Source organism: Embiotoca jacksoni, unplaced genomic scaffold (genome assembly GCF_022577435.1).
Source record: "Embiotoca jacksoni isolate LCO1_2020_lvr unplaced genomic scaffold, fEmbJac1.0.p SCAF_48, whole genome shotgun sequence".
NCBI classification, from domain to species: domain Eukaryota; kingdom Metazoa; phylum Chordata; class Actinopteri; family Embiotocidae; genus Embiotoca; species Embiotoca jacksoni.
This window is the reverse complement of record NW_027185401.1, coordinates 2,124,507-2,149,375: the sequence shown is the minus strand read 5'-3', so window position 1 is coordinate 2,149,375 and position 24,869 is coordinate 2,124,507. Positions and strand designations below refer to the sequence as shown.

General features: G+C 41.3%; 2 protein-coding genes across 2 annotated transcripts; one reads left to right on the top strand and one right to left on the bottom strand.

Moving 5' to 3' along the window:
• Window positions 1-4,022: 4,022 nt before the first annotated feature.
• Window positions 4,023-13,455, bottom strand: LOC138210702 (cytolytic toxin-alpha-like). The gene is made up of 4 exons (XM_069169992.1): window positions 13,404-13,455; window positions 13,142-13,243; window positions 6,996-8,839; window positions 4,023-4,031 (listed from the first exon to the last, which is right to left on the bottom strand). Exons 2-4 carry the CDS (start codon window positions 13,233-13,235, stop codon window positions 4,023-4,025), a joined length of 1,947 nt encoding a protein of 648 aa, XP_069026093.1. The 5' UTR covers window positions 13,236-13,243; window positions 13,404-13,455.
• Window positions 13,456-17,238: 3,783 nt separating this feature from the next.
• LOC138210846 (zinc finger protein 45-like) lies at window positions 17,239-20,215 on the top strand. Its single transcript, XM_069170184.1, has 2 exons — window positions 17,239-17,535; window positions 18,167-20,215. Exons 1-2 carry the CDS (start codon window positions 17,295-17,297, stop codon window positions 19,279-19,281), a joined length of 1,356 nt encoding a protein of 451 aa, XP_069026285.1. The 5' UTR covers window positions 17,239-17,294; the 3' UTR covers window positions 19,282-20,215.
• The last annotated feature ends 4,654 nt before the right edge of the window (window positions 20,216-24,869 follow it).

Below are 24,869 nucleotides of genomic sequence, written 5' to 3'. Positions count from 1 at the left end.
CAGAGAAGAAACAGGCTGATTTCTTGTAAATGCAGTGACCTGTCGAATGACGTATCATTTAATCAAAGTAAAACCAGTCTAAGAGTCTGCAGACGAACAGCAGCTCTGTGAAGCTGCCACACGGTGGTGCCAACATGCTGACGTGAAGCCGGTATAATGGTTTCATTGATGCCTCGTAGTTTCGCTTACAAGCACGCCCAGAACGTATTGGGTCATAAACAACAGTATTTGATTGATATTCTTTGTTACATAACAGTTTATTATCATGTTTTTTTACTTTCAGCTTTTGCAACATTCTTTAATAAAGTCCATATATATGTGTGGTAATCTCTCCACATTTAAAATGTTGTTTATTATCATTTATAGGGCCAGTTTAATCTCATCACTCCTACTTGCCCTGATGCGACACCAATATTTTCAACCTTTCCACTCACCTGATTCCAAACAAACCCTCATGCACCAGTTACCCTGCATGAATTTGGACTTTTCCTATTTGCCTGCTTCTTTTGTATTGATAAGTTGATTTTTGCCCATCTGTCGCCAGCCTACACCTTCCTGCAGACTTTGTCTCTCACCTTTCTACTTCCATGATTTCACCCTGAATTGTTTCAACTTTCTATCTTTGTCTTAGCCGTGTCTTATGCTGTGTTTCCAAATAACATACTTCCCGCAGTACCGGTCATATACGACTCTATCGACTGTAATTTCAAAGTTCACAGCCGAGTCAATTACTTATGCTCACTGTTTGATCGACATGCAGTTGTACAGCACGACCGTATGTCGTTTTAACTGTAAAATGTGGCATGACAAGGTGTTAAAATTGCACACACTCAATTTCAAGTCGGTCTGATAAATTCCGTAGAAGGAGTCTTTTAAAAATATTAAATTAAAAATATCCGACAATCTGTTGAGTCGCAGCTCCAATGAGACGGATACCGGAATCGGTGTTGAAACTCGCTGCCTCCGACAGCAGAGGACCGTGTGTTGATCTACATTAGAGGTCCGCTGACGTTAAATCACTCTTTTCTGATGAAATGCTTTAAAACGTGACAGCTCGGCTTTCACTTTGGTTATCTGTCACGTTGTCAATGCCGGCGCCGATGCCGTGAGCAGTATATGGTGGGAGGCTGCCGGTATTTCCACCGGCACGTACCGTCTCCGACGTCGTTAAAGTGAACAACATTACAACTGTAGTTTTCCACAAGTGGTGCAGATCCTTTCAGGGACATGTGCCGCTCGTTTTTCACAGACACAAACGTTTCCTAACAGGCTGCTCTTCATCCAGCGGGACGGGAAACGATATGTCCCGGTGGAAATACGAGCAGCATACCGCTACGTGTCCCGCTGAAGGGATCAACATGCTGATGGCAGCATGAAATACAACCAAAGTGAATGCTGTGCTGCCAAAGTTAAAAGCGTTTCAATAGGAAAAGATGAATATAACACAAACATCACGCCGTGTTGTTAAAGTCAGTCCTGAAATGTCAGCTGTTTCCAGAAGCAGCAGGGTGTGTCCATGCTGCGTGAGTCCGAGTCAATCCACCAATAGAAACTCCGTCTCCAGCGTATGCCCCGCCCACTACATCCAACTCAACTCCTCGGTTTTTGATTTGGGAGAAAAGGTTTTAAATTTGCAGCCATAAAGTCTCGTTTCATCAGCAAAATTCTCAATTCTGTGACCAAAATGAACAAAACTTCAAGAGCAAATTTGTTTGCAATGCAAATTATTTATTCTTAGTTTTTATATTTTTACTTACAAACTTGATGTTTGATTGCAGTGCGAGAAATTTGCTCTCAAAACACCTTTTTTTTTTTTGCTCGCATAATAAAGACACAAAAATACCTTCATATTTAGCGGGCGCTACGGAGTAATGTTGCCACAACCATTCCTGAAACCCATCTCGCATGTACATCACCAACACTTCTGACATGAGTGCCAAGTTTTCTGGCTCCTTTAAGCCCTCCGAAATGAAATTCATTTGAAAAGAAAAACAAAACAAAACAGAGAGAAGAAGAGTTCCTTCAAAAAATACACAACATAAGCTTTTGCACTGTTTTGGTGCTCAAGGCCCAAATAATAATAAACATCGTAGAAGTGATCTGCAACTTTTGCAGAGAAAGAAGAGCTCTGAACTGATTATATTGCGTGGTAATTAAATCAAAAAGAGGGATCGCAAACCGTCCAATAAGATTTTACAAATGCGAGATCTGACTCGATCTGATTGGAAACCCGGGGACACGATGTTCCGCCCACAGCCAGAACCTCACTGCATCGCAGGCCTTTTATTTGAGTTTATTTCATGTCACATTCAGCAGTCAGATTGTCCAGTAGATACGTGGTGAATCTTATAGAAGCTTACTGCATTTTTACTTTTAACAGGACTTGCAGGGTTTTTTTTCGTCAACAAAGTATTTTGGAAAATGTTACGATAAAAGTCTTCACTTGTGTGAACAGGTGTAAAAAAAGAAAAATCGGAGTATTCTTGGGTACGTTTTGAAGTTCTCCAACTCCTGCACCATTGGTGTTTTGTACATTAATGCAATAATGAGTTTTTTCATAAATCTGAGAATTGTGAGAAGTGAGGGAGAGAATATCAGGGGAAGGTCAGACAATAGGGGACAGATTTCAGTGTAACACCGGCTCTCTGAGTTTGTGCAGTTTGGTCGAATTTACATATTCTTCACCAGCTGTTATTAAGTAATTTGTTTGTTTTATTATGATGATGAAGTTAAATTGTATGTAGTGTATAGACAAAAAAAAATGGGTGACTAGTTAAGGCTGTAGTTTACATTATAGCCTGATGATCTCCCCTTTTAGGAAGATCATGGTAGCAATAAAGCAGCCACAGCAAAAAACATATATATCAACTGCACTTAGAACATTTGGCAGTATAGTTTGTGTTGTCAGAAAAAAACCTAAAGGATATTTTTCAAAGTTCACCGCCCCCGCAGATGCACAGATTTGACCCCGCATGACCCCGTTGGTCAAAACGCCACTGACATCATACAATGAACCGCCTTCATAAGTTAACCCTACTGAGCCACTGTTGGCATTAGCAGCAGTTTACTCACCAAAAACAAAGCGAGGTTCGCGTCAAACTTCGCTTCTTTACTCCTCAACAGCAGTTATCTCCGGTGGTGGATGGTAACTCGTCTTCTTCTGTTTTCCTGAAAGTTTCAGCCGTTGTTGTGTCTAAAGTTTCATTTATCATCACTGAAAGTATGAATTGACACACTACGTCTTCTTCTGATGCTGAAATTAGGGCAGACTTTACGCCACGGTGTCTGACCGTACCACCTTCTGGTACAAAGTGGTATTGCATGACAGGCCGGGCTAGCGCTCACTGGTTAGCGTGCTAACTTCAGTCAAAGTCTGCTTCCATAGACGACATAGACTTCTCTGACCAAACATCAACGCTGCTACTTGTACACATCCTCTGGATAGGTTTAGACCATTTTAAAATGAAGCCTTTCCCATGCTCACCGTATAGGCTACTGTATAATATTTACGAGGTGTCTAGACATTGAAAAAGGAGAACATACATGGGATAAATCCTTTTTGATCACATTGAATGATGTAAATGATTATCTGGCAGCCCGCTTTTTAGTAGGCAAATTACAGGTGGGCCCGCAGCACTATCAACAGGATTATCCACTTGTTCGATTGTCTCCACTGTATTGGCACATGGCATTGACGTAAATAACAATAGAAGTGCTTCCTTAAATTTAGTTACAGCACCATTAGACTGTCAGACATCTACTGTGATGGAATTGCTTCTCAATTGCCTCATTATAAATTTACGTCGTTAACAAATGGTCAGACAAAGGGCAGTTTTGAGGAAACACTATTAAATGTTCCGTTTCTATGCCATACATCAAAGCAAGATCGATGGTGTGACTAAAACGGCGTGTGGGTTTATTGACATTTTGAGAAAAGACAATTGAGTAGAGTAAATAATGAAATGCAGTGCTGAGGCAGCCATTGTCCACAGCAGCGTGAATATTAAAGTTACCTACTTTGATCACTTTATCTGAACAAAATCAGATAAAAAGTCTGAAAATTCAGATTAAAAACTCTCAGTAAGTAGCGGGTGGGCAATAAACAACAAATACAAAATGTACTACTACTAACAACTATCAGACTTTTAAGAACCAAACGGTAAAACAAAATGAACTCTTGACAAACTCTGTATTCAAAAAGCAGTTTTATAACTTCAGATTGCAGAAAAGTAAAGTACAAATCTGAAAAGCGAAGGGAGTTGGATTCAGAAAACAAAAACACCTTCTTAACTTTAGTTTTTAAACCCATCATGGTACTTTGCCTCAACAGCTCAACATTCTTAATTGGTTAATAATCAAAATAAGAAAGTCCCAACAGTCTCTTATTGGTCTTCGATTAACACCACAATTGTGTTGTCGTTACATCTTTGGCCACTAGATGGAGCACAAAGGTTTGCATGAAACCTAAAGTTAACCTTGTTTACAGAGATAAAAACACGTGCCTGTCTTCAGGCCTGGAGGCTCTTTGATTAGACAGTCTACCTTTCACTCCAAATCACTGTTAAAAAGAACTTGTGCAAAAATGTCTCACTGACATGACATAATGACCGCAGGAACACGGTTGTTACTTTCTCAATATAATACAATAATCTCTGATTGAACATGAACACACATTTTGGTTATGAAAGTAATATGGTTGAACAAAATGAACACTTCCAGAGTATAAAAACTGAATATACAGAAAAAGACAACTGCTTTCAACACAATATTTTGCACAATTTTTTTCCATTTGTTCTTTAAACACCACACAGCTCTTTTGTCTTAGAATAATAGTTAAATGTGTACATATTTTAGGGTAAATATCCTGTTTGCATTTATAATTCAAAACTTTTGCAGTGTTTTGTGTTGCATATTCTGTTATACAAGACATCAAGACAAATTATTGATGGCAATCTTCTTCGTATCTGAAAGCTGGTCTCAAACTTGGGATTTTACGAGAACAGTTTACACCAGTTAAACTTGTGAAATCTCTCCTGGTCAAAATGTTTGGAGTGTGTAAATCACATCACAAGCTAAAGCAAAGGCAGAACTGAGGAAGAAAATCTGTATGCTACAAATGCAAGGATTACTTTTGTTTGAATAATGTTTACACGTGGAGAAATTTGTGTCTTTGAGGATTTATATAGATCTTTTCTTCACGGTTTGCAAAGCTACAAATTGAATAAGCGACGCATTTTATGATTAAATCTGTCAAAAAAGCCTTCCCCCCTCATGCCTCTCAGGAACTGAACTCGTTTCCTCCAGCCTGGTTTGGCCTTTAATGTCTCTCCCTCAATAAGCAGGTCAAAGTACATTAAAAGATTGAGAGGATTTGACTTCAGTGATATCTCTCCAAGTTTGGTCAGATACTCTGCTGACGTCTCGATCAGTTCCTTCACCTCATTCTGCAAATGACGCTTTTTAACTTCCAGTTTTTCATTCAGTACATATATAGGAACAATTGTTTTCTCCCCTGAGGATCCTACATACTTTTCTTTCAGCTCCTTCACTGCTTGTTTTTCTTTAACTTCCTTATACTCCCACGTGTACTTTTGCAAAAAATGCACACTATGGTGACATTTTCCTGGGCAGCTAGTACAGAATCCATATGATCCCTCTGCAGCACAGTCGGTTTGATCTGTAGCATCAGATGTTGAACAGGTGACATGACACTGCTGACAGTTGATAAGAACATCTGCAGTTGCTGAAGTAGGCTTTTTATAAGGCTTCATGACAGTGACTTCAAACTCAGAGTTCTCATTTTTGTTTATCTCTACCTCATACCTTCTGACTCTTTCGGTTATCTCTTTTATCTCATAAAGTTCGGCAAGTCCAAGTTTAATCTTCTCCTGCAGGTTTTCGACTGAGTTTTCAAGCTCCAGTCTTTCTCTGAGGACATCCTTTGTCATTGTCAAGCTGTTGGTGTCCATGACACCCAGAGCAGCAAAAAACGTCTCCATGCTTTTTGTACCCATGCTCCAAAACATCTGATCAAGGTTTTCATCATCCTCATCATCTTCATCACGCTGATCACCATCATCACCAGTGTTGTGAGCGACAGATGATGTGTTGTGTGCAAACAACGTTGAATTATTGAATTTGAAGTAAACTGGCAGACCGTCATCGGTTTTAGGACATGGGACATCTGAAGCACTGATCGCCTCTAGAACTGGGGGACGCTGTCCATCAGCAAATGTCACCAGAACTCTGATGTTTTCTGCCACATCTTTGCCAAAGATTGGGAGCACTGAATCAAACACATATTTCTGTCTTGCTGTGAGTTCTGTTGAAGCAGCCGGTGCTACAAAACACACTGCATCAACTTCCTTGATACCATCCTGAGCAGAGAAGAGGTCACGTAGCTGCTCTGTGACCAGTTTGTCTCTTTTTATGTCTGTTGTGTCTCCAAATCCTGGAGTGTCAACGATGGTCAGTGAGTAGTCTATTTTAAAACCCTCCTGGTGGTTGATTTTGTACACGGTGATTTCAGACATCTGTCTGTGACCTTTTGATCTCAAATTAACTTTGTTGATCAATTTAAATCGGAAATCGTCTTTCCACTCAACACCAACAAGGTAGTTGATCATCCCATTGATGAGAGTGGACTTTCCTGATCCGGTCGCTCCAAGAAGAACGATTGTACGATTCTTCCCGTCACGTTCTTCACCAAAGTTAAACCTCCGGTAGCCATTTATTTTAATTTCTTCTTCTTTCAGAGGCAGTTTGTAAACTGATGGTGATCCAGAATTTATCTTTTCACTTTCACATCTGAGGGATTCTGCGAGACGTCTAAATGTTTTTGTGCCGACATAAACTGTGTTGCTTTCTTTGCTTGTTCCAGCTTCACCACAATCACATCTGACCCTGACTGCATACTCTGTCTCTGACTGAAGTCCTGAAATGATTTCCTTTTCACCACTGGACTTTATTTGTTTCCACTTGAGTTCTTCTTTCACCTCAGTGCCTGTTTTTGCGTACTCCAAGATGTATCTTGAAATCTGGACATCCTGTCCGAGCTCAGCAGGCTTTTCCCATTTAACCGATATCTCGTATGAGTTTGCTTTAACGTGAGGTTCTCCTGGAGGGCAGCAAGGTAAGGTCTTAATGGAATCACTGACTTCATTGGCTGGTCCGACACCTGCTGAGGTCACTGCTCTGCATCTGAACTTATACTTTGTGTTCGGCCTCAGATCGCTCACCGTGACTTCTTCAGCTTTTGATTCTGTCTTTTGTTGCCATCCATCATCTCCACTGACACAATACTCAACAGAGTAGGAGGTGACGTTCTCTTCTCCAAATCTGGGAGGAGAAATCTTCAGTGTCACGCTGTTGTGGTTTATTTCACCCACTGTCACAGTTTCAGGTTTTGAAGGCGGCTCAAAGTTCTCACTGACGGAGCGGCCGTCTTTGTAAAGGTAGATGGTTGAACCTTTTTGTGTCTCATTTGTTAAACCCACTGTCAGGAACTTAATGTTCTTGTTCTTTTCGTTGGCCTCTGCAAAATCACTAAAGACCTTTGCTTTCTTCTTCATCTCTGCTATTTCTGCTGAGGCGTACCATGGTTCCTTCTCTGCATAATCAGTGTGTGACTCTTGAGGGTCATCTGGTTTGGTTGTTCCTTTTAAGTAGTCCGATAAAGCTGAGAGGTACAGTTCAGCCCTTCCCAGTGAGGTGAAAAAAAAACACACAACATGATCTGGACTCAAAAGTTCTTTGAACAGCTTCTGAGATGGGATGATCTTAGTGTTTTTAATCGTGTTGATGAAAGATTCTAAAGTGTCGATTTCATTCTCTTTGCAGTCCATCCACTCATTCAGCTTTCTACTGTTGAAAGGTGAATAGTGGTGCTTCCTCAGGATCTCTGCAAGCTCAGACTCCTCTTCTCCTCCTCCCCGGATTGATGGAAGTTTATTTGCCATAGTTTGTTGGAATTTCAGCTTGAACTGAGAGGACATTTCTTTAAAAGCTTTAAGCTTTTCACCAATCTGTGGGAACTGCTTTGCAGCGGTGGTTCTCAATTCATCATTGCACCTCATTTCTAGCTCGGTGAAGTCCTCCAGGACACGCTGACAGTCTTGAACTAATTCTACACTTATCTGTCGGACGAGTTTAGCAGCAGAAGAATCTAAACTTGTCAGAGGCAACAACCAGACTGTCATCGGTACGGCATTTTCTCCGTTGGGTCCCAGTAAGTTTGGAAGGCTTTGGCAGATATCTACTGCTTCCTGAAAGGATGTAGGAATTTTCTGAAGGCTAAAGTCTCCATAAAATCTGCAGGAGAATTTATGATCATGTTCTCTGTCCTTTTCTTCCATTTTAACAGAGCCTTCGCCCTCTAAGGCAAGGGTGCGAAGTTTATTGATCATCCCTTCCAAGTTGCCCTGAATGTCTTGATGATCTTCCTTCTCAGACACCTCACGGTCAAACACAAAGAAGGCTTGTGCCCCGAAAACAATAGCAGTGACTACATGTGTTGCCAAGCCTTTATCAAACACATCTGAATGCTTCACATTGCCTCTTCCAAGATGATTCATGGACAGCTCCTTGAACGTTGTTTTCATCTCATACTTCAGAGTTACTCTGGCCTGATTCTTGGAGGTTTTATTGTCATTCATGTATTTGGCAGATCCACCAACGTTAACCAGCCCACCCAACAAACTTGCCTTGAGTGATGCATCAACATTAAGTGCTGATGACTTGTCTTCAATCGAGTCAGAAGCTACCATCTTAAAATCTACATGGCTCTGTGGTGTTTCTCCAATATCTTTCATCAGTTCATTGCGGTCCCACAGTGTCATTCCTGCAGAAGATATAAAAAACGAGTTCAGCTTCCAAAGCTCCACAAGGTGTTTTTACATCAAACAAGATAGATTGATGATCATAGAAAGTATATTCAAAGTCAGAATCATTTTAAAATCTCAAATGTGTACACCAGTTAACTTCCCAAATGATCTGCTATTGTTAGCATTGTGATTACATAAATATTGCTTGGCTTGTTCAAGATGACCTGAAAGATAGAATTCGTATCTTTTAAAGAATTGTGTTACAGCATTTTGAGGTATTTGTTGACATGATAAAGAAGACTGGGTGATGTCACAATATCCAGGAGTTAAATTTCCGTGTTCTCCAAAGGCAACTGGACTTGTTTCAGTTTTTTTTTAAAGCGTTTCATCTCTCTCCAAAAGACCTCTTCAGTTTTAACTAATTGGAGTGGAGTGTCAGGATTTTACCCTTTTGTGGGGTTGTTCACACCTTGAGAATCATTGAATTCTGACACCCACCCGACCACAAGCGTCAACCAACAGTGATGTCACCCATTGAAGTTTTGTATTTCACTTGAAAAGTTGAATGAGAATCCATGGAGCCTGAGCCTTTTTGAAGCCAACAGCTAGTGGCCCCCTTTGGCATTGCAGTTTAAGGCACTTCTGCAATGACCTAATTTTTTCTATCCAGAAGTTATGTCCACTTTCATAAACAATCTGTGTACCGCCAGTCGAGTCGTTAGGGTCATATGAGTCATGGCCAAGCTTCCTTGGAAGGGATCCCAGGACTGCATTGTAAGTGGATTGTCTAAAGCCACGCAAATGTTAATTGATTTATGATGACTTTTTAATAGGATTTTTGAAATAAAGGGCAAGTTGGATATAGGTCAATAGTTTGCTAATATCCCTGGATCCAGAGCAGGCTTTTCTAAGTGGAGGTTTCACTATCGACAGTAGCCTGTGGTACATAGTATGCTAATAAAACAAATATGGAAGCAGTAGTTGAGGGTAAAACTTCCGTGAGCAGTTTTGTTGGGATGGGCCCTAAAAGACATGTTGATTGGTCAGATAAAGTAGTTTACTCAGAGATCAATAGGAGGATCATAAATCTAAATCAGCTCTTACAGACGTTTCAAAAGCTATCGTACCTGATGATACATCTTTGACAACTGTGGTTAAGGATGTGATTCAATTTTTATCTAATAGTCACAATTTTGTCTGTAAAGCAGTTTGGGAAGTCCTTACTAAGGAGAGCTAAAGGAAAATAAGGCAGTTCAACAATCAGGCTAAAAGAAATTGTTCTAAATTAGTGGAATGCCACTTCCTTTCCAGCTTTTGTTGGGTTTGAATAGTTGGCTACAGTTCAGTACAGCTCATCTGAAAGTCTGATATTTTCCTTCATGTTGGGAATGCTTCTTTAGCTTTCTGGGGCCGATGGACGTCTTCACTGAGAAACATCATCATTAAATCTGATATTTTACAAAAGCCATGTAACAGTCTCAGGTGGCCCACAAAAGATGGGCCGGCTGGTATTGGGAAGTCTAGAAGTGATTCAACCCTGGAGAAATTCTGTTTTTGAGTGCTCATTATCTAACTACTGGGTCAAAATTAGTGGGTCAAAATAGCAACGATAACTAGCAGCAAACTAAGTTAGAAGTCGACTGAAGGCCAGCAGTTTTCTTTTTATTGGTCTTTCTTGGTTTATTGGTGCCTTCCAAGAATCGCCACCTTAACGTGGTGAAGGGTTTTGAGTGGCTCAGTGATCCTGGGAGCTATGTTGTCCGGGGCATCAGCCCCTGATAGGATCTCCCAAGGCAAACTGGTCTCAGGGGAGAGCCAACACTGAGAGCGGTTCAAAACCCCCCCTTGATGAATAGCAGCCAACGGACTGAGCCACCTCGTCCGGATCGGGGAAACCGGGGCACCCTCCGGGAGCCAGACCCGGGAGGGGAGCTCGCCAGCGAGCGTCTGGTGACCGGGCCTTCGCCCATGGCGCCCGGTCGGGCCTCGGTCAGCCCGAAAAAACATCATGGAGCAGCTACCCCGTGGACCCACCACCCCCAGGAACAAACATCAGGGTCCGGTGCAAAGCAGAGAGCGACAGGCCGGGCCAGGGGGCCGGGCGAGCCGGTCGCCGGCAGCATAGACTAGCTTTAGGGGCGTGGAACGTCACCTTGCTAGCAGGGAAGGAGTCGGAGCTGGTGCAGGAGGTGGAGCGGTAACACAGCAGTGGCTCTGGAACCAAGCTCCTGGAGTGGGGCTGGACTTTATCCTTTTTCTGGAGTTGCCCAGGGTGAGAAGGAGTGGGGATACTCCCGAGCCCCTGGCTGAGCGCCGCCATGTTGGAGTTCTCCCCGGAGAATGAGAAGGTTGCCTCCATACGCCTGCAGGTTGCAGGGAGAAAGGCTCTGATTGTTGTTTGTGCTTATCCGACGACTGCTGATCCGGAAGGTGGATATTGTCGGGCGGTGGAAAGAGCACTTTCATGGGGGTCGGGAACAGTACCCATGGATTGGCAGACCAGGGTTGTGGTTCTCATTTTCAAAAAAGGGGACCGGAGAGTGTGCTCCAACTATCGGGGTATCACACTACTCAGCCTCCCAGGCAAAGCTTATGCCAGGGTGCTAGAAAGGACGCTCCGACCATTTGTCGAACCTTGGATTCAAGAGGAGCAGGGCGGATTCTGTCCCGGTCGTGGAACAGTGGAGACAAGACTACTGGAGGGGTCCTGGGAGTTTGCCCGTCCAGTCTACATGTGCTTTGTGGACATGGAGAAGGCTTTTGACCGGGTCTCTCGGGGGGTTTTATGGGGGGTGCTACAGGAGTACGGGGTTCTGGACCCGTTGCAATGGGCCATCTCTATACAACTGCAGTAGGAGCTGTGTTCATATTCTCTGCAATGAGTCAGACACGTTTCCGGTGGGTGTCGGCCTCCACCAGCGCTGTCCTTTGTCCCCGATCCTGTTTGTGAACCTTCATGGACAGGATATCTAGACTCAGCTGGGGGGAGGAGAACGTCAGGTTTGGGGGCCTCTCTGTTTGCAGGGCGTCTCTGTTTGCAGATGATGTGGTCCTGTTGGCCTCTTCAGACTGTGACCTCAAGCATTCACTGGGGTGGTTTGCAGTCGAGTGTGAAGCGGCGTGGATGAGAGTTAGCACCTCCAAATTTCAGGCCATGGTTCTCTGCCGCAAACCGGTGGATTGCTCACTCCAGATGGGGACAGAGTGCCTGCCCCAAGCAAAAGACTAAGTATCTCGGGTTCTTGTTCATGAGTAAGGGTAGTGGATGGAGCGGGAGATTGACAGGCGGATCGGTGCAGCTGCAGCAGTAAAACAGGCGCTGCACCGGACCGTTTTGGTGAAGAGAGAGTCGAGCCGGAAGGCTTTCGATTTACCGGTTGATCTGCGTTCCAACCCTCACCTATGGTCATGAGCTGTGGGTCGTGACCAAAAGAATGAGATTGCGGCTACAAGTGGCTGAAATTAGTTTCCTCTGTAGGGTTCAGCCTTAGAGCAGCTGAGGTAATTTGCACTGAATGTTTTCCAGCAGACGCTTCAGGGCGTCACCGTAGAACTCGGTGTTGGCTGTCTTACCCTGAGGGACAAATTCAGTGCACGACCCTACGAACGTCAAGGAAAAACCACCTGGTTGGGCTCCTGACTTGACGCACCCTATTTGTCCAGGACAGTGACATTAGGCCCCGTTCTGAAATGTGAAGGTTATAGTTCCACCCTGCTCAGTGCACATCACGGTACTGGCTCTGTTCACACACAACAGGAGCAGTCTCTGAACTTTTAGATTGACCTTTGTATGAATTTATGAGGTCATTTTGACCTTTGACCACCAAAGTCTAGTTCATTCATTTCATCCTTGGGACCAAATGAACATTTATGCCATATTTGAAGAGACGCCCTCAAGGCACTCAAGATATTGCTCTCACGAGAATGGGATGGACCGATGATTAGACATGTTTCCTTGTGCAGTGTTTTCAAGCCAAATGTCGAGCAGTAATTTATGTGTTTATTCAAATAAAGCAAATATATATTGCTGTTGTGCAGAAGGAAATAGCTGCCAGTGAGTGATTACAACAATACATTTTGAAAGGCATTCATTATTGGGATATAAGCTGAATCACCAACCAAGAACTGATCAAAGGTCAGAGGAGATAAAGACATTGATTACAACAATACATTTTGAAAGGCATTCATTATTGGGATATAAGCTGAATCACTAACCAAGAACTGGTCAAAGGTCAGAGGAGATAAAGATACTTAGATATTAACAGTTTGGTGAGGATGCATCAAAGATCTTGTAAGACCTGTAAAATGTGAATTCTTACCAGGGATGAGTAAATCTTTGCGGCAGTCGTACAGCATCCCGAGGCGGAAAGGCCGGCCGAGCGCCGCCACCTCCATCGGACCACCGAACTCCATCACTCAGTCTGAAGGGGCCAGAATGAAAAGTAGGTAAGTTCACGTCTCCTGTCATTTGTTCTGTCAAAAGGTCTATAATAATCAAATTATAATTACAAACTGTTAACACACATTTTTAATCATCCTGACTTTTTTCCTTTAAATAAGAAGTATCTAAGAAAACGGTACCTGTTGATACTGAGTTCTTTCCATCCATTTCTTGCAAGTTGAAGTTGTTTAAGTAGAGTGAAGACCCAACGAAGGAGAATTAAAGCTGATTCCCAGTTACAGTTGAGTTATAAACAGCAGCAGGAGATTCTGTTGAGAAAAACAAAAACAAATTAGCATTCATTCATTAACTAACTGTTTCTTACAGCTTACATTATTATTGAGTAATTAATCAATTACAAAACAATACATGCATCATCCCCAAACTAAGTCCATTTGTGCCCACTTATCGAGAACCAACAACAAAACAGCAGCAGCGTACTTACAGTAGAAAGGCGTGGGACTCTGAGGCAGTTCTGCGGTTCCTTTATTTATAATCACTCTGAGGGGACAAACTTCACCTGGTCGTTATTCATTGACAGAAGGGTTGTGCCGAGAAGAAACAGGCAAATTTCTTAAAAAGTGCTGTGACCTGTCGAAGGATGTTTCAAATACGAGTGAGACCAGTCTAAGAATCTGCAGAAACACAGGAGCTCTGTGAAGCTGCCGACATGCTGATGTGAAGGCGGAATAATGGTTTCCATGTTGTCTCGTAGTTTAGCTTATGAGTATGACCAAAAGGTATTCGGTCATAAACCACCGTATTTGACTGATATTCAATTCCAATCAATTTTATTTCTATAGCGCCAAATCACAACACAGGTTATTTCATGGCACTTAACACATTAAAGTCCTTACAGCAGAACTTTACAACATTATACAGAGAAACCCAACAAGTCAACAGTGTTTTTTCAGGATTATATGGTTCTCTAAGATCCCCAATATACGATGGAGGCTGGTCATGAAGAGCTTTGTAAGTGACCAAGAGAATTTTAAATTATATTCTTGATTTAACAGGAAGTTAAGTACAAGTTTGTTACATCACAGTTTATGCTCATGTTTTTGCCTTTCAGCTTTTGCAACATTCTTTAATAAAGTCCATAAACATGTGGCGATCTCTCCACATTTACAATGTAATTTACAATCATTTATAGGGCCAGTTTAATCTTGACACTCCTACCTGCCCTGATGTGACTCACCCGATTCCAAACAAACCCTCATCCACCAGTTACCCTGCATGAATTTGGACTTTTCCTATTTGCCTGCTTCTTTTGTATTGATAAGTTGATTTTTGCCCATCTGTCGCCAGCCTACACCTTCCTGCAGACTTTGTCTCTCACTTTTCTACTTCCATGATTTCACTCTGAATTGTTTCAACTTTCTATCTTTGTCTTAGCCGTGTCTTATGCTGTGTTTCCAAATAACATACTTCCCGTAGTACCCTGAAAAATAGTGCTCTTCCATGTTCGGACTCTTACTTGTTTAGTGCAGGAATTTTGACAGAGCAGTGTTGTTTCAATCTGCACACTGCTGTTCTGCACTGACCGGAAATAACCTCAAGCATGTGAACACACATTACCCACCAAAATATCTGCAGCTTTAATTATTTTACTCAGAAATGAACATGTTTTTTGTGCCCTTTGTTGAACGAAGTCAATAAAACAGATTCTTCTGTCCAGCAGAAGTCTTAAAAAAAACAAAAACACTTTTGTGAAAATTCTTCTCGTCGGTGGCCCCGCCCCCTTCCTCTACGTAGCCAAGATGGCGACCTTTTAGGTTTAGAAACTGTCTTCCGGCGTTTCACACTTCTTTTTTGGACCGTTTTGAGTGCATCATCCTGGTACTAGTAGCGTACTGCATGTTTCTGAACTCCACACTTATGCACTCAAAATAGTGAGTGTTAGTACACAAGTACAACGTTAGGAACACGGCACCAGTCTGGTCTTTTACCGAGTTGTGACACTTTCACATCCAGGGGAAGCTTTAAGTCCAGGTAATTATATTTCGGGTTATGGTGTTTGGATGTTTTCAGCAAAAAATGTCAACACACTTAAACATTTGTCACTACCCTGTAAATCTTCTGTTTGGTCAGCAGCTCGGGCCAAAACCAATTCCTCGCAGACAAAATGGAGATTCATTCTGACACAAAGAACCAAAGAGAGACCAAAACATGAATTAGTTTGCTGGAGAAAAGCTTTTAAATTTATGTTTTTAGGGTGAGTCGTTCCAACACTCACCAACAATCTGGCCCCACGCCGGGTCATCTGCCACAAATTTGTTGAAAACTGGATCAAATTTGAAGGCCGTGAAAGATATTTTTGATTCTGGTTAAAAAAAATAAAAAAAAAATAAAAAGTATTAATAGAAAAATATAAGATTGGTGTTACATCGGGGCAGGTACGAGTGGGAAGATTGAAAAGACACTGTAAATGCGGTGAGAATGCCCCATTCGTCATCATTGGTAATGAATGTGGCAAAAGAATTAAATGCATTAATGAACTGTGAATTAAAGAATAACGATGATTTGGAAAATCTACAAAAAGCTTCGATTTTGGGTCTTAGGATCCTTTAAAAAGTTAAATTAGTTTATCTGTTCAGTCAGTTGCTCTTTGTATCCACTGAGATTTATGACTTTGATTGACTTAAAGCCAATAAAGATGTTGCCCTGCTGATTAATTTCAGTTATGTAAGCAGCATGATTGTTATATAAACCAGACGCCCTTTCAACTTTCAATATTAAAAACTTTTTTTTATTTTTATAATGCCTGTAATTAGGGCAGGCTAAAATGACCCTGAACAATCTCTCCCTTTTTCTCTCTATTCACCACTGTAAGAGGTTTTAACTTTTCCTTAACTTTATTGATATTTTGCCATTTATAATTTTATTTGGTCATATACAACTCTATTGACTGTAATTTCAATAGAAGTTGTAATTGACAACTGCATGTCAATTACTTATGCTCACTGTTTGATTGACATGCAGTTGTAAAGCACGACTTTAACTGTAAAATGTGGTAATAAAACACTTGGGAATATTTGAAACAAATCAAAAAAAATGTTTTTGTCCCATTGGTGTTAAAATTACAGACCCAATTTCAAGTCGGTTTGATAAATTCCGTAGGAGTCTTTTAAAAGTGCAAAAAAACCAAAAAAAACAATTAAAAATAGCCGAAATACTGTTGAGTTACAGCTCCAATTCCACGCATACCAGATTTGGTGTTGAAAGTAGTTGTAGAGGCTCTTTAGTGGGCGCTACGGAGTAATTTTAGTTTTGTGGCACCTTTAAGCCCTCAGAAGTAGAATTCATTTGAAAAGAAGAAAAAAAAAAACAGAAGAACAGTTCCTTTATAAAAAAAATTAAAAAAAAACCAATATGGGCTTTTGCACTGTTTTGGTGCTCAGGGCCCGAATAATAAACATTGTAGAAGTGATCTGAAAATTTTGGAGAGAAAGAATATCTCTAAACTGTTCATGTGTGCTATATAATAATAATAATAATAAATAAATAATATAAGATTTCACAAATGCGAGTGGGGGGATCTGACTCGATCTGATTGGAAACCATGAGACACCATGTTTTGTTTAAACTTATTTTCGAATTAATGGCGGGACTATTTTCCGATGGACCGCCAGAAAACATCTTTAGCTCGCGAAACCGAGATAACGCACAGAAATTTTATTAACTCCGAATTTTTATGAAACGAGTTGAATGGGAGTCTATGGAACCAACCTCAAAATACTATCTCGTGACCTCGATTTAGTAATTCCTGCTCACCAGCTCTGTAAAACACAGCTATACTTCCTTTATTAAAAAAAAACAGCTTTACATACATATTTCTTACAAAATATGACGTCTCGCCATATCCGCGAGTATGTAAAATATCTCTGATTCGAGTTTGTTGGTTTTGAAAAGTTGAAGGCGGAACTAAAAAAAACAAAACAAAGGGAACTCGCTGTATCTGCCGGAACGTCACGGCGGTGACATCCGGCGACCAAAACAATGAAAACTGCTGGAAATATTCGCTTTAGTGGATGCGTTTGACCCCTTCAGATATAAAAGTCGTATCGCGGGTAAATATTTTCCACCTGTTGGGAGTAAATATGTCTTCAGTGCAGCATTTGAAAGAGTTTATCAGCGAGCGACTAACAGCTGCTGCGGAGGAAATATTCGGCGTCTTCGCGGAAACCATCGTCCGGTACGAAGAGGAGATCGACCGGCAGCGGAAAATGCTGGAAATCACCTGGAAACCCGAAATAAAGTTACACAGAACAGGTCTGTCACACTGCGGAGGTCTTAAATCACACACGAAGAGGACTCGTGGAGGATCCTCATCGGAGCTCTACGTCACATTTATTTTAAGGTCCCAAAAAAAACAACAACAACAACAACAACAACAAAAAATACAGCAGCCAAGAAAATGCTGAAAAGGTTTTGCAGTTGGCTGTAGATTTTTTTTTAAATTTTTTTTTTAATTATAATTTGTTCCCCTGAGAAACAGTTGGTTTAAAGAGCAGAAATGTTTTGCACTATAAAAAAATTAATATAAAATAAGCAGCTCTATCTGCCAGCACCTGACACTTGTTGTTTTCCTTCTCAAGTCGTATTTATTTATTTCTGTGTATGTAGTTTGTGTGTTTATTAATTGGTCTTACCTTTATAAGAAAAAAAAAAAAATCTCTTATTTCGATTGTATACGTATTTAGTAATTTTTTTTATTTTTCTTAACCGTGTTTCTATTCTGCTGTGACGACTAAATTTCCCCACTGTGGGATTAATAAAGTCTCATCTCATATGTACTAATTATAAAAATAAAAAAAAAAAAGTTGTTTCACAAGCTCATACGGACTCGTCGTCAGGGGTCATCAATGTTTTTTTTTTTTCTTGTGTCTTTCTGTCCCTCCAGACGTCCCACAGCAACATGTCTGTAAGGAGGAGGAGGTTCCCCCTGACCAGGAGAGGAACTCCAGTCTGGACCAGGAGGAACCAGAACCTCCACCGATTAAAGAGGAAGAGGAGGAACTCTGCACCGGTCGGGACGGAGAGCAGCTCGAACTGAAGGAGGAGACCGACACCATCGTCGTGACTCCTTCTGATGAGGACAGCGATACTTTCATGGCCCCAATTTGTGAGGAAAGTGACCTCGGCGAACCAGAACCGGACGGCGACCAGCTCCCCTCTGACGGTCACGCTGCATTCAAGAGCCGAGATCCGAGAGGAAGCCGGCGCGAAGGCTCGGCGTCCACCAGCAACGCGGAGCCGAAGAAGAGAATTCACAGCGACGACGAGGACGACTCGTCCGTGTCGGAGAACCCGCGTAACGCCGACGCGGCGAAAAAACCGGTACGGTGCGACATTTGCGGGAAATCCTTTAAATACAAGTCGGAGATGGAGAAACACCACCGGATCCACACGGGCGAGAAGCCGCACTCTTGCAACTTCTGCGGGAAGAGGTTCATTCGCAGGTCGCACCTGATGAGTCACATGAGGATCCACACGGGCGAGAAACCGTATTCCTGCAGGTCGTGCGGGAAAACGTTCAAAGACGCCTCCACGCTGAAGTACCACATGGAGACGCACGCGGGCGAGAGCTTCGGCTGCGACACCTGCGGGAAAAAGTTCGGCCACAGCTCCGCCCTGAAAACGCACACGAGGATCCACTCGGGCGTGAAGCCGTACGCCTGCGAGACGTGCGGGAAGCGCTTCTACCAGCTGTCGCTCTTGAAGTACCACGAGAGGATCCACACGGGCGAGAAGCCGTACGCCTGCGCCACCTGCGGGAAAAACTTCAGCCAGAGCGCCGCGCTGAAAGTGCACGCGAGGATCCACACGGGCGAGAAACCGTACCTCTGCAAGGCCTGCGGGAAAAGGTTCACGGACAAGTCGTCGCTGATCAAGCACGCGGGGACGCACGCGGACGAGAAGCCGTACTCCTGTCAAATATGCGGGAAGAAATTCGTTTTTAAACCGTACTTGAAAAGTCACATGAGGACTCACCGAGGGGAGAATCCGCAGTCCTGAAGCTTTCTAGCTTGAAAAAAAAAAAAAAACAACCAAAAAAAAAAACACGTGGAATTGGTGACGGGTTTTAAAAACGTCGGATCTTTCCAGATTTTTTTTTATTTTTTTTAAAGACTCCGGGCTTCAACGAGAGTTTATTACGCGTCAAATCGGGTTCTGATCCGTGTCAGACTGCACAAATCAGCGTGAATGTCGAAGAAGCTCATTGCACGTTTAATTTTTTTTCCCACTAAAGTATTTTGTAAATCCCGTTAAAAGGCCTTTAATTGTGTGAACACCTGTAAATATATATATATATTTTTTTTTTTACAAGAAACATAAAGCATGAAAACACAATCCCGTTTAATTATTTTTTTTTTTTTAGCCTGTTCTAATTTTGAAGACAAATTAAGCACACTGAATTCACTCAGTTTTTTATTCTACTTGTCATCGTGGACTATTGGATGTATTGACCTGCTATCACTGAATTACTTTGAATCTGAAGGAAATCTTTAAAAAAAAAACAAAAAAAAACAAACCTGAGGATTCTCATGTTAGTCCTGAAATACTTCAACTCCTGCACCGTCAGTGTTTCATATTATATCTGATTACGATACGATAAGAGAGTTTTCTCCTAATTATGAGATCAGGGTCTCAATCCAGTTTTCAAATGAATTGAAACTTGTGACTGAATGTTGTGATTTATTTTTATTTTTTTTTAACTCTACCTCAGTTATATTTTTAAACTCTAATGTTGAGAAACTCTCGAGCACTTCTTGCCAAATATGTTTTTGTGTTTAGAGCACTTTTTTTTTTTTTAATGTTTGTCTTTTCCGATAGCATCAACTTTTTTTTTTTTTTTTTGTATCAGACTTTAGTGATGACTAACAAATTGCAGCTTGTACGACGTGGTGTTTGTAAAAGGCGCTATGGAAATAAACTATTTATCAAAGAAGTTTGACGGCAAGAATATTTCTTTCTTGGCTCATTGTGTTTCCAGACTCACGGGTTGTAACCGTTACCGTAACTACGAGCGTCATCGGCCTAAATCTTAGTAATAACAGCAGTAAAAAAAAATATATATATTTTTTTTTAAATAAGCTTTGTGGCGGCAAGAAAACCAGATTGACGTTCCCAACATCAGGAGTAAAAGTCATCACGGTGTGGGTTAAATGGGACGTACCGGCGAAGGAGACGGCGACCTGAACCGGGTCCTTCCCGGATCCCTTGAGAAGCTCCGTGTGGGTTCAGGAACGGCGGCCGGGAACCTAGAGGTCAGACGGGGAGACGGCGACGAGGTTAGACGGTGGCGAGGGTCCAAAGCTGCGGTTCGTTTTGGGGAAGGTGGTCCAGCGAGTCCTTTCCCCCTCTGGCCGCCGGGATGAATGGCGAAAGAAGAGTCCACCGAAAGCACCCTCTTTCTTACCCCCTTCAGGGACTCTCTCGGTGGTAGTTGTTGTTGTTGTTGTTGTTGTTGGGAGCGTTTCCACTTGAAAGAGTAACAATAAAAGTCATTTCATTACAGAAATCTGCTGCTTTACAGCTCTTCTCAGTTTAAACTAGAATATATTTTCAGAATTTGGTGCTTTTTCTGTCATCACGTCAGTGACCTTTTTATCGTGTCCCTTCGTCGTCCCTCCAGACGTCCCACATCAACATGTCTGTAAGGAGGAGGACGTTCTCTCTGACCAGCAGCTCTGGAACCAGGAGAGGAACTCCAGTCTGGACCAGGAGGAACCAGGACCTCCGCAGATTAAAGAGGACCAGGAGGAACCAGGACCTCCACAGATTAAAGAGGACCAGGAGGAACCAGGACCTCCGCAGATTAAAGAGGACCAGGAGGAACCAGGACCTCCGCAGATTAAAGAGGACCAGGAGGAACCAGGACCTCCACAGATTAAAGAGGAGCAGGAGGAACCAGGACCTCCACAGATTAAAGAGGACCAGGAGGAACCAGAACCTCCACAGATTAAAGAGAAGCCTGTACGAAAGCAAGAGACCGATACCGTCATGGTGACTCCTACTGATGAGGAAAGTGACCACAGTGAACCAGAACCAAAATGACCAGCTCCTCTCTCACAACTCTCCTGTAGCTGAGAGCCGAGATCGGAGAGGAAGCCGGCATGAAGACTCGGGATCAACTACAAATGCAGATCTGAAACCGAAAGAAGAGACGTCCCGGAAACAAAAGTCACAATAAGAAAGGAGACGACAGTAAGACCGAGTCGAGTGAAATCCCTCTAAAATGTGTCATTCGTGGAAAAGTCTTTGAACGCGAAGTCCCAAATTCAGAAACGTCACAGAATCCACACGGGCGAGAAACCGATATCTTGACTTTAAAACCGGGTTCCTGAACAATGCTTTTTTCTTTTTCTTTTTTTTCTTCTTTACACATTTCAGAAAATCCATTTTCAGAGAAATAAAAACTCACATTTAAGTTTGCATTCAGTTTAGAAGGGGAAAAAGTGAAACCCATATTTTCTCTGGCTACAATCAAGAGATGTCACGTGCAAGTTATCGCTACTGCAACTTACCAATGTAAATGTTTTTAAAGTAATTCTTTATCTCGAATTTAAAATGGACGTTTAAGAAAATAAGAAAAAAAACAACGGCAAAACTCTTTGGTTTACATTCCTGCCCTCGCCGTGTTCATAAACCCCGGGTCACGACCCAAAGAATAAGATCCTTGTTCATTGTTGCACAGTTTGTGTTATTTTTTTTAAATTTTATTTTTACTTCTCGGTTTGCTCACATGAGAATTGTTGGGTGCTATAATGTTGTTAAGGCCTGTTGAAAGGAATTTACTACGTGAAGTGCCTTGAAATAACTTGTATTCTGCGTCGATAAAATTGAATTGAATTATCTCTACATTTTCCTGCAGCACCTGAATGTCCCCTTCATCTAACGTATGTTAAATAGATGTAAAAAGTGTGAACAAATGCGCATTTCTTTTATAAATTGCCATCATTCACCTTCATGTGATAACATGGATTAAAATATGACCGCTGCTGCCCTCTAGTGGCTGCACCGACACACCACATCAAGCATTCGACCCAACAGATTGATGATTAAAAACCACCAGTTACTGAACATAAGAACACGAAATACACAAAATATCCAAAATAGAAAAGCTAAAAAATAAAAAATAAAAACGTTGAGATCCAAACAATGGCAGGAAATATGATTCCCGTAAACCTCTCTGATTTAAAACTGTCGTCTGGACATCCTCGTTCAATAGAGAAGCTGCTGGATGAAAATCTTCAACATTTCATTAAGGACTTTTTTTTTTTTTAACTAAAAATAGAGAGATGTTGTGTTTCCATTCAAGTTTTCAATTTTTTTTTTACACATTTTCAAGCGGTCACGCACTTTTCCTCCAGGAAAAAAAAATTCATAGCAAGTAGCTGAACATAAAGATTTAAGACAAAAGTTTTGAAATTCAATATATTGGAAAATATCTGTATTTGTGAATTAAAGAATATCCAAAAATATGATCCAAAACATACTGCAGTATTATATTTATTTATTAAACTACTTATTTGACACAATTAGTTTTAAAAATGTAGATTTTCTTTTATTAAATACGCAAAGGTTATAAAATTAAACTTTGTTATATCGTAGTTTTAAACCTTTCTTAAACAGAAAATACAAGCAGAGCATGTCATCACTGACGCGGTAGAACTTCAACTTATCTGTAAATAACACCGTCTTTGCACTTTTGGTTAGATGCTAACGACATTTCATTGGCTTTGTACTCTATAAACTACAATCTTTGTGTGACTTTGTCGACAAATCTTTTTTCTTTTTTTTTTTTTTACTGGTAGTGGAGTATTTCTTTTACTGTGTGGTATCTGTACTTTTTACGTCCTCCACCTCCATCATCAGCACCTCCGTAAAAACACACCGATTCCCTACAGAGGGCCGGTGTGTTGTGCTGCTCCTCCAGCTGTTGCTATAGGCGAGCTCCTGGTTGCCGGGGCGATGCATAGAGTCAGGAAGGTGTGTGTGTGTGTGTGTGTGTGTGTGTGTGTGTGTGTGTGTGTGTGCTCACAAAGATAGAAGTACAGAAAAGAGTGTGTGGTGTGTCTGAAGGGACTGGGTGTGAAAAGGTGGATGAGGAGGAAGGTGGGAGGAAGAGGAGGAGGGTGGGAGGAGGAGGAGGGGGGGGTCCTTCATCTGCATGCGAGTGCATTGTGTTGTTGTTTTATTCTGAAAAGCCGGCTCGTCGTTTACATGACAGTAAAGAAACCTTAAGCCGCTCCCTGAATAGAAATACAGTCCGTGTCAAGTAATTTAAATCTTCTCCCTTTGTGGTTGTTTTGTTTTGTCTTTTCTTTTCATGTTGCAACTCGATGCATTTCCATAACACTTAAATGGTTTAAGACCTTATCCTGGCATCCTTACTTCAGCCGGCTGTTCAGTGTTAAACTTAAAATTGTATCTTCAACTCAAAATTTAAAAAAAATAAAAAGCAAATCAAATACAAATTCTCTGAAATGTAACAGTGGAAACAACAAAACGCAGCAGTGGAAGAAGTATTCAGATCCTTTACTTTACATTAAAGTACCAGAAAATACCATTTCTGTTGGTTTTCACTAAAAACTAACCTTTAGTACAGATACACACAATCATTTAACACCGCAGCCTGAGGGACGTCATTTTCTACCAAAACCACATCAATTCAGTCATAAAAATGAATTCTAATTACTCCCAAATCATATTAAACAACTAGATTATATGTTGTTGTTGTTTTTTTTTTTTAAAGAGAATTGAGTAGAAACTTTAGGAATTATGTCAATTGTTTTTGCTTTATTTAGAGTAGACGTGCATTACGATGCGTTATGTTATGGCACTCGTGAGTGGTGTGAATGTATTTCTGTATCGTCGCCATGACAACGGCGTGATGCTCAGGAAGCCCATCAGAGAAAAAACACTGAATACCTTTTAAAAAGGTCTAAAAAATAATTAAAAAAAACATCTTTCTTTCAGACTGTTTAGAAATAAGATAAACACAATTTTTGATGTCCTTCATTGCTTTTGATATTTTTTTTTTTTTTTTGTGTGACACTAAACTATCCATCATCAATCTATTAATCGATCGTCCTTGTTTTGTTTTTTGTTTTTTTATTCTTTTGATAAATCGTCACCAACCTCCTCCGAGTGTTTTTCTGAGTGTCAAAAGGTGTGGCTGCATTTCGCCCGTTTCCTCCTCCAGTCCCTGCAGCATCCTGGTGGGCGGAGTCAGCGCTCAGGTAGGATCCTTGTTCACCTGACGCTGAATGAGCTGAAAGAAAATAGAAGAATATAGTTTGTATCATTATATATATATATATATATATATATATATATATACACACGCATACATTAAAAAAAAAGAGCTCAAAGATCTCCAACCAAATTATTTTCAGTTAAATGACATCTCTTCCTCCAGCTGCTGCCTCCACGTTCTCCGAACATGAAAACAAAAGTTCAGCATCCGGACACCAGATATTTCCAAGTCCGTTCTGGTTGTTTGTGACCGGAAACGTCGTGTTTTCACGTCACTCTGGTTAAGAATGTAATACTGGACCCTGATTGACTCCTAACTTTTTTTATTCCTCCAGAGCAGA

Coding starts and splice junctions, on each gene's coding strand:
- LOC138210702 (XM_069169992.1), bottom strand. CDS start 13,235: ATGGAGTTCGGTGGTCCGATGGAGGTGGCGGCGCTCGGCCGGCCTTTC. Junction 8,840..13,141: donor CAAAGATTTACTCATCCCTG/GTAAGAATTCAC, acceptor TATCTTCTGCAG/GAATGACACTGTGGGACCGC.
- LOC138210846 (XM_069170184.1), top strand. CDS start 17,295: ATGCGTTTGACCCCTTCAGATATAAAAGTCGTATCGCGGGTAAATATT. Junction 17,536..18,166: donor AATAAAGTTACACAGAACAG/GTCTGTCACACT, acceptor CTGTCCCTCCAG/ACGTCCCACAGCAACATGTC.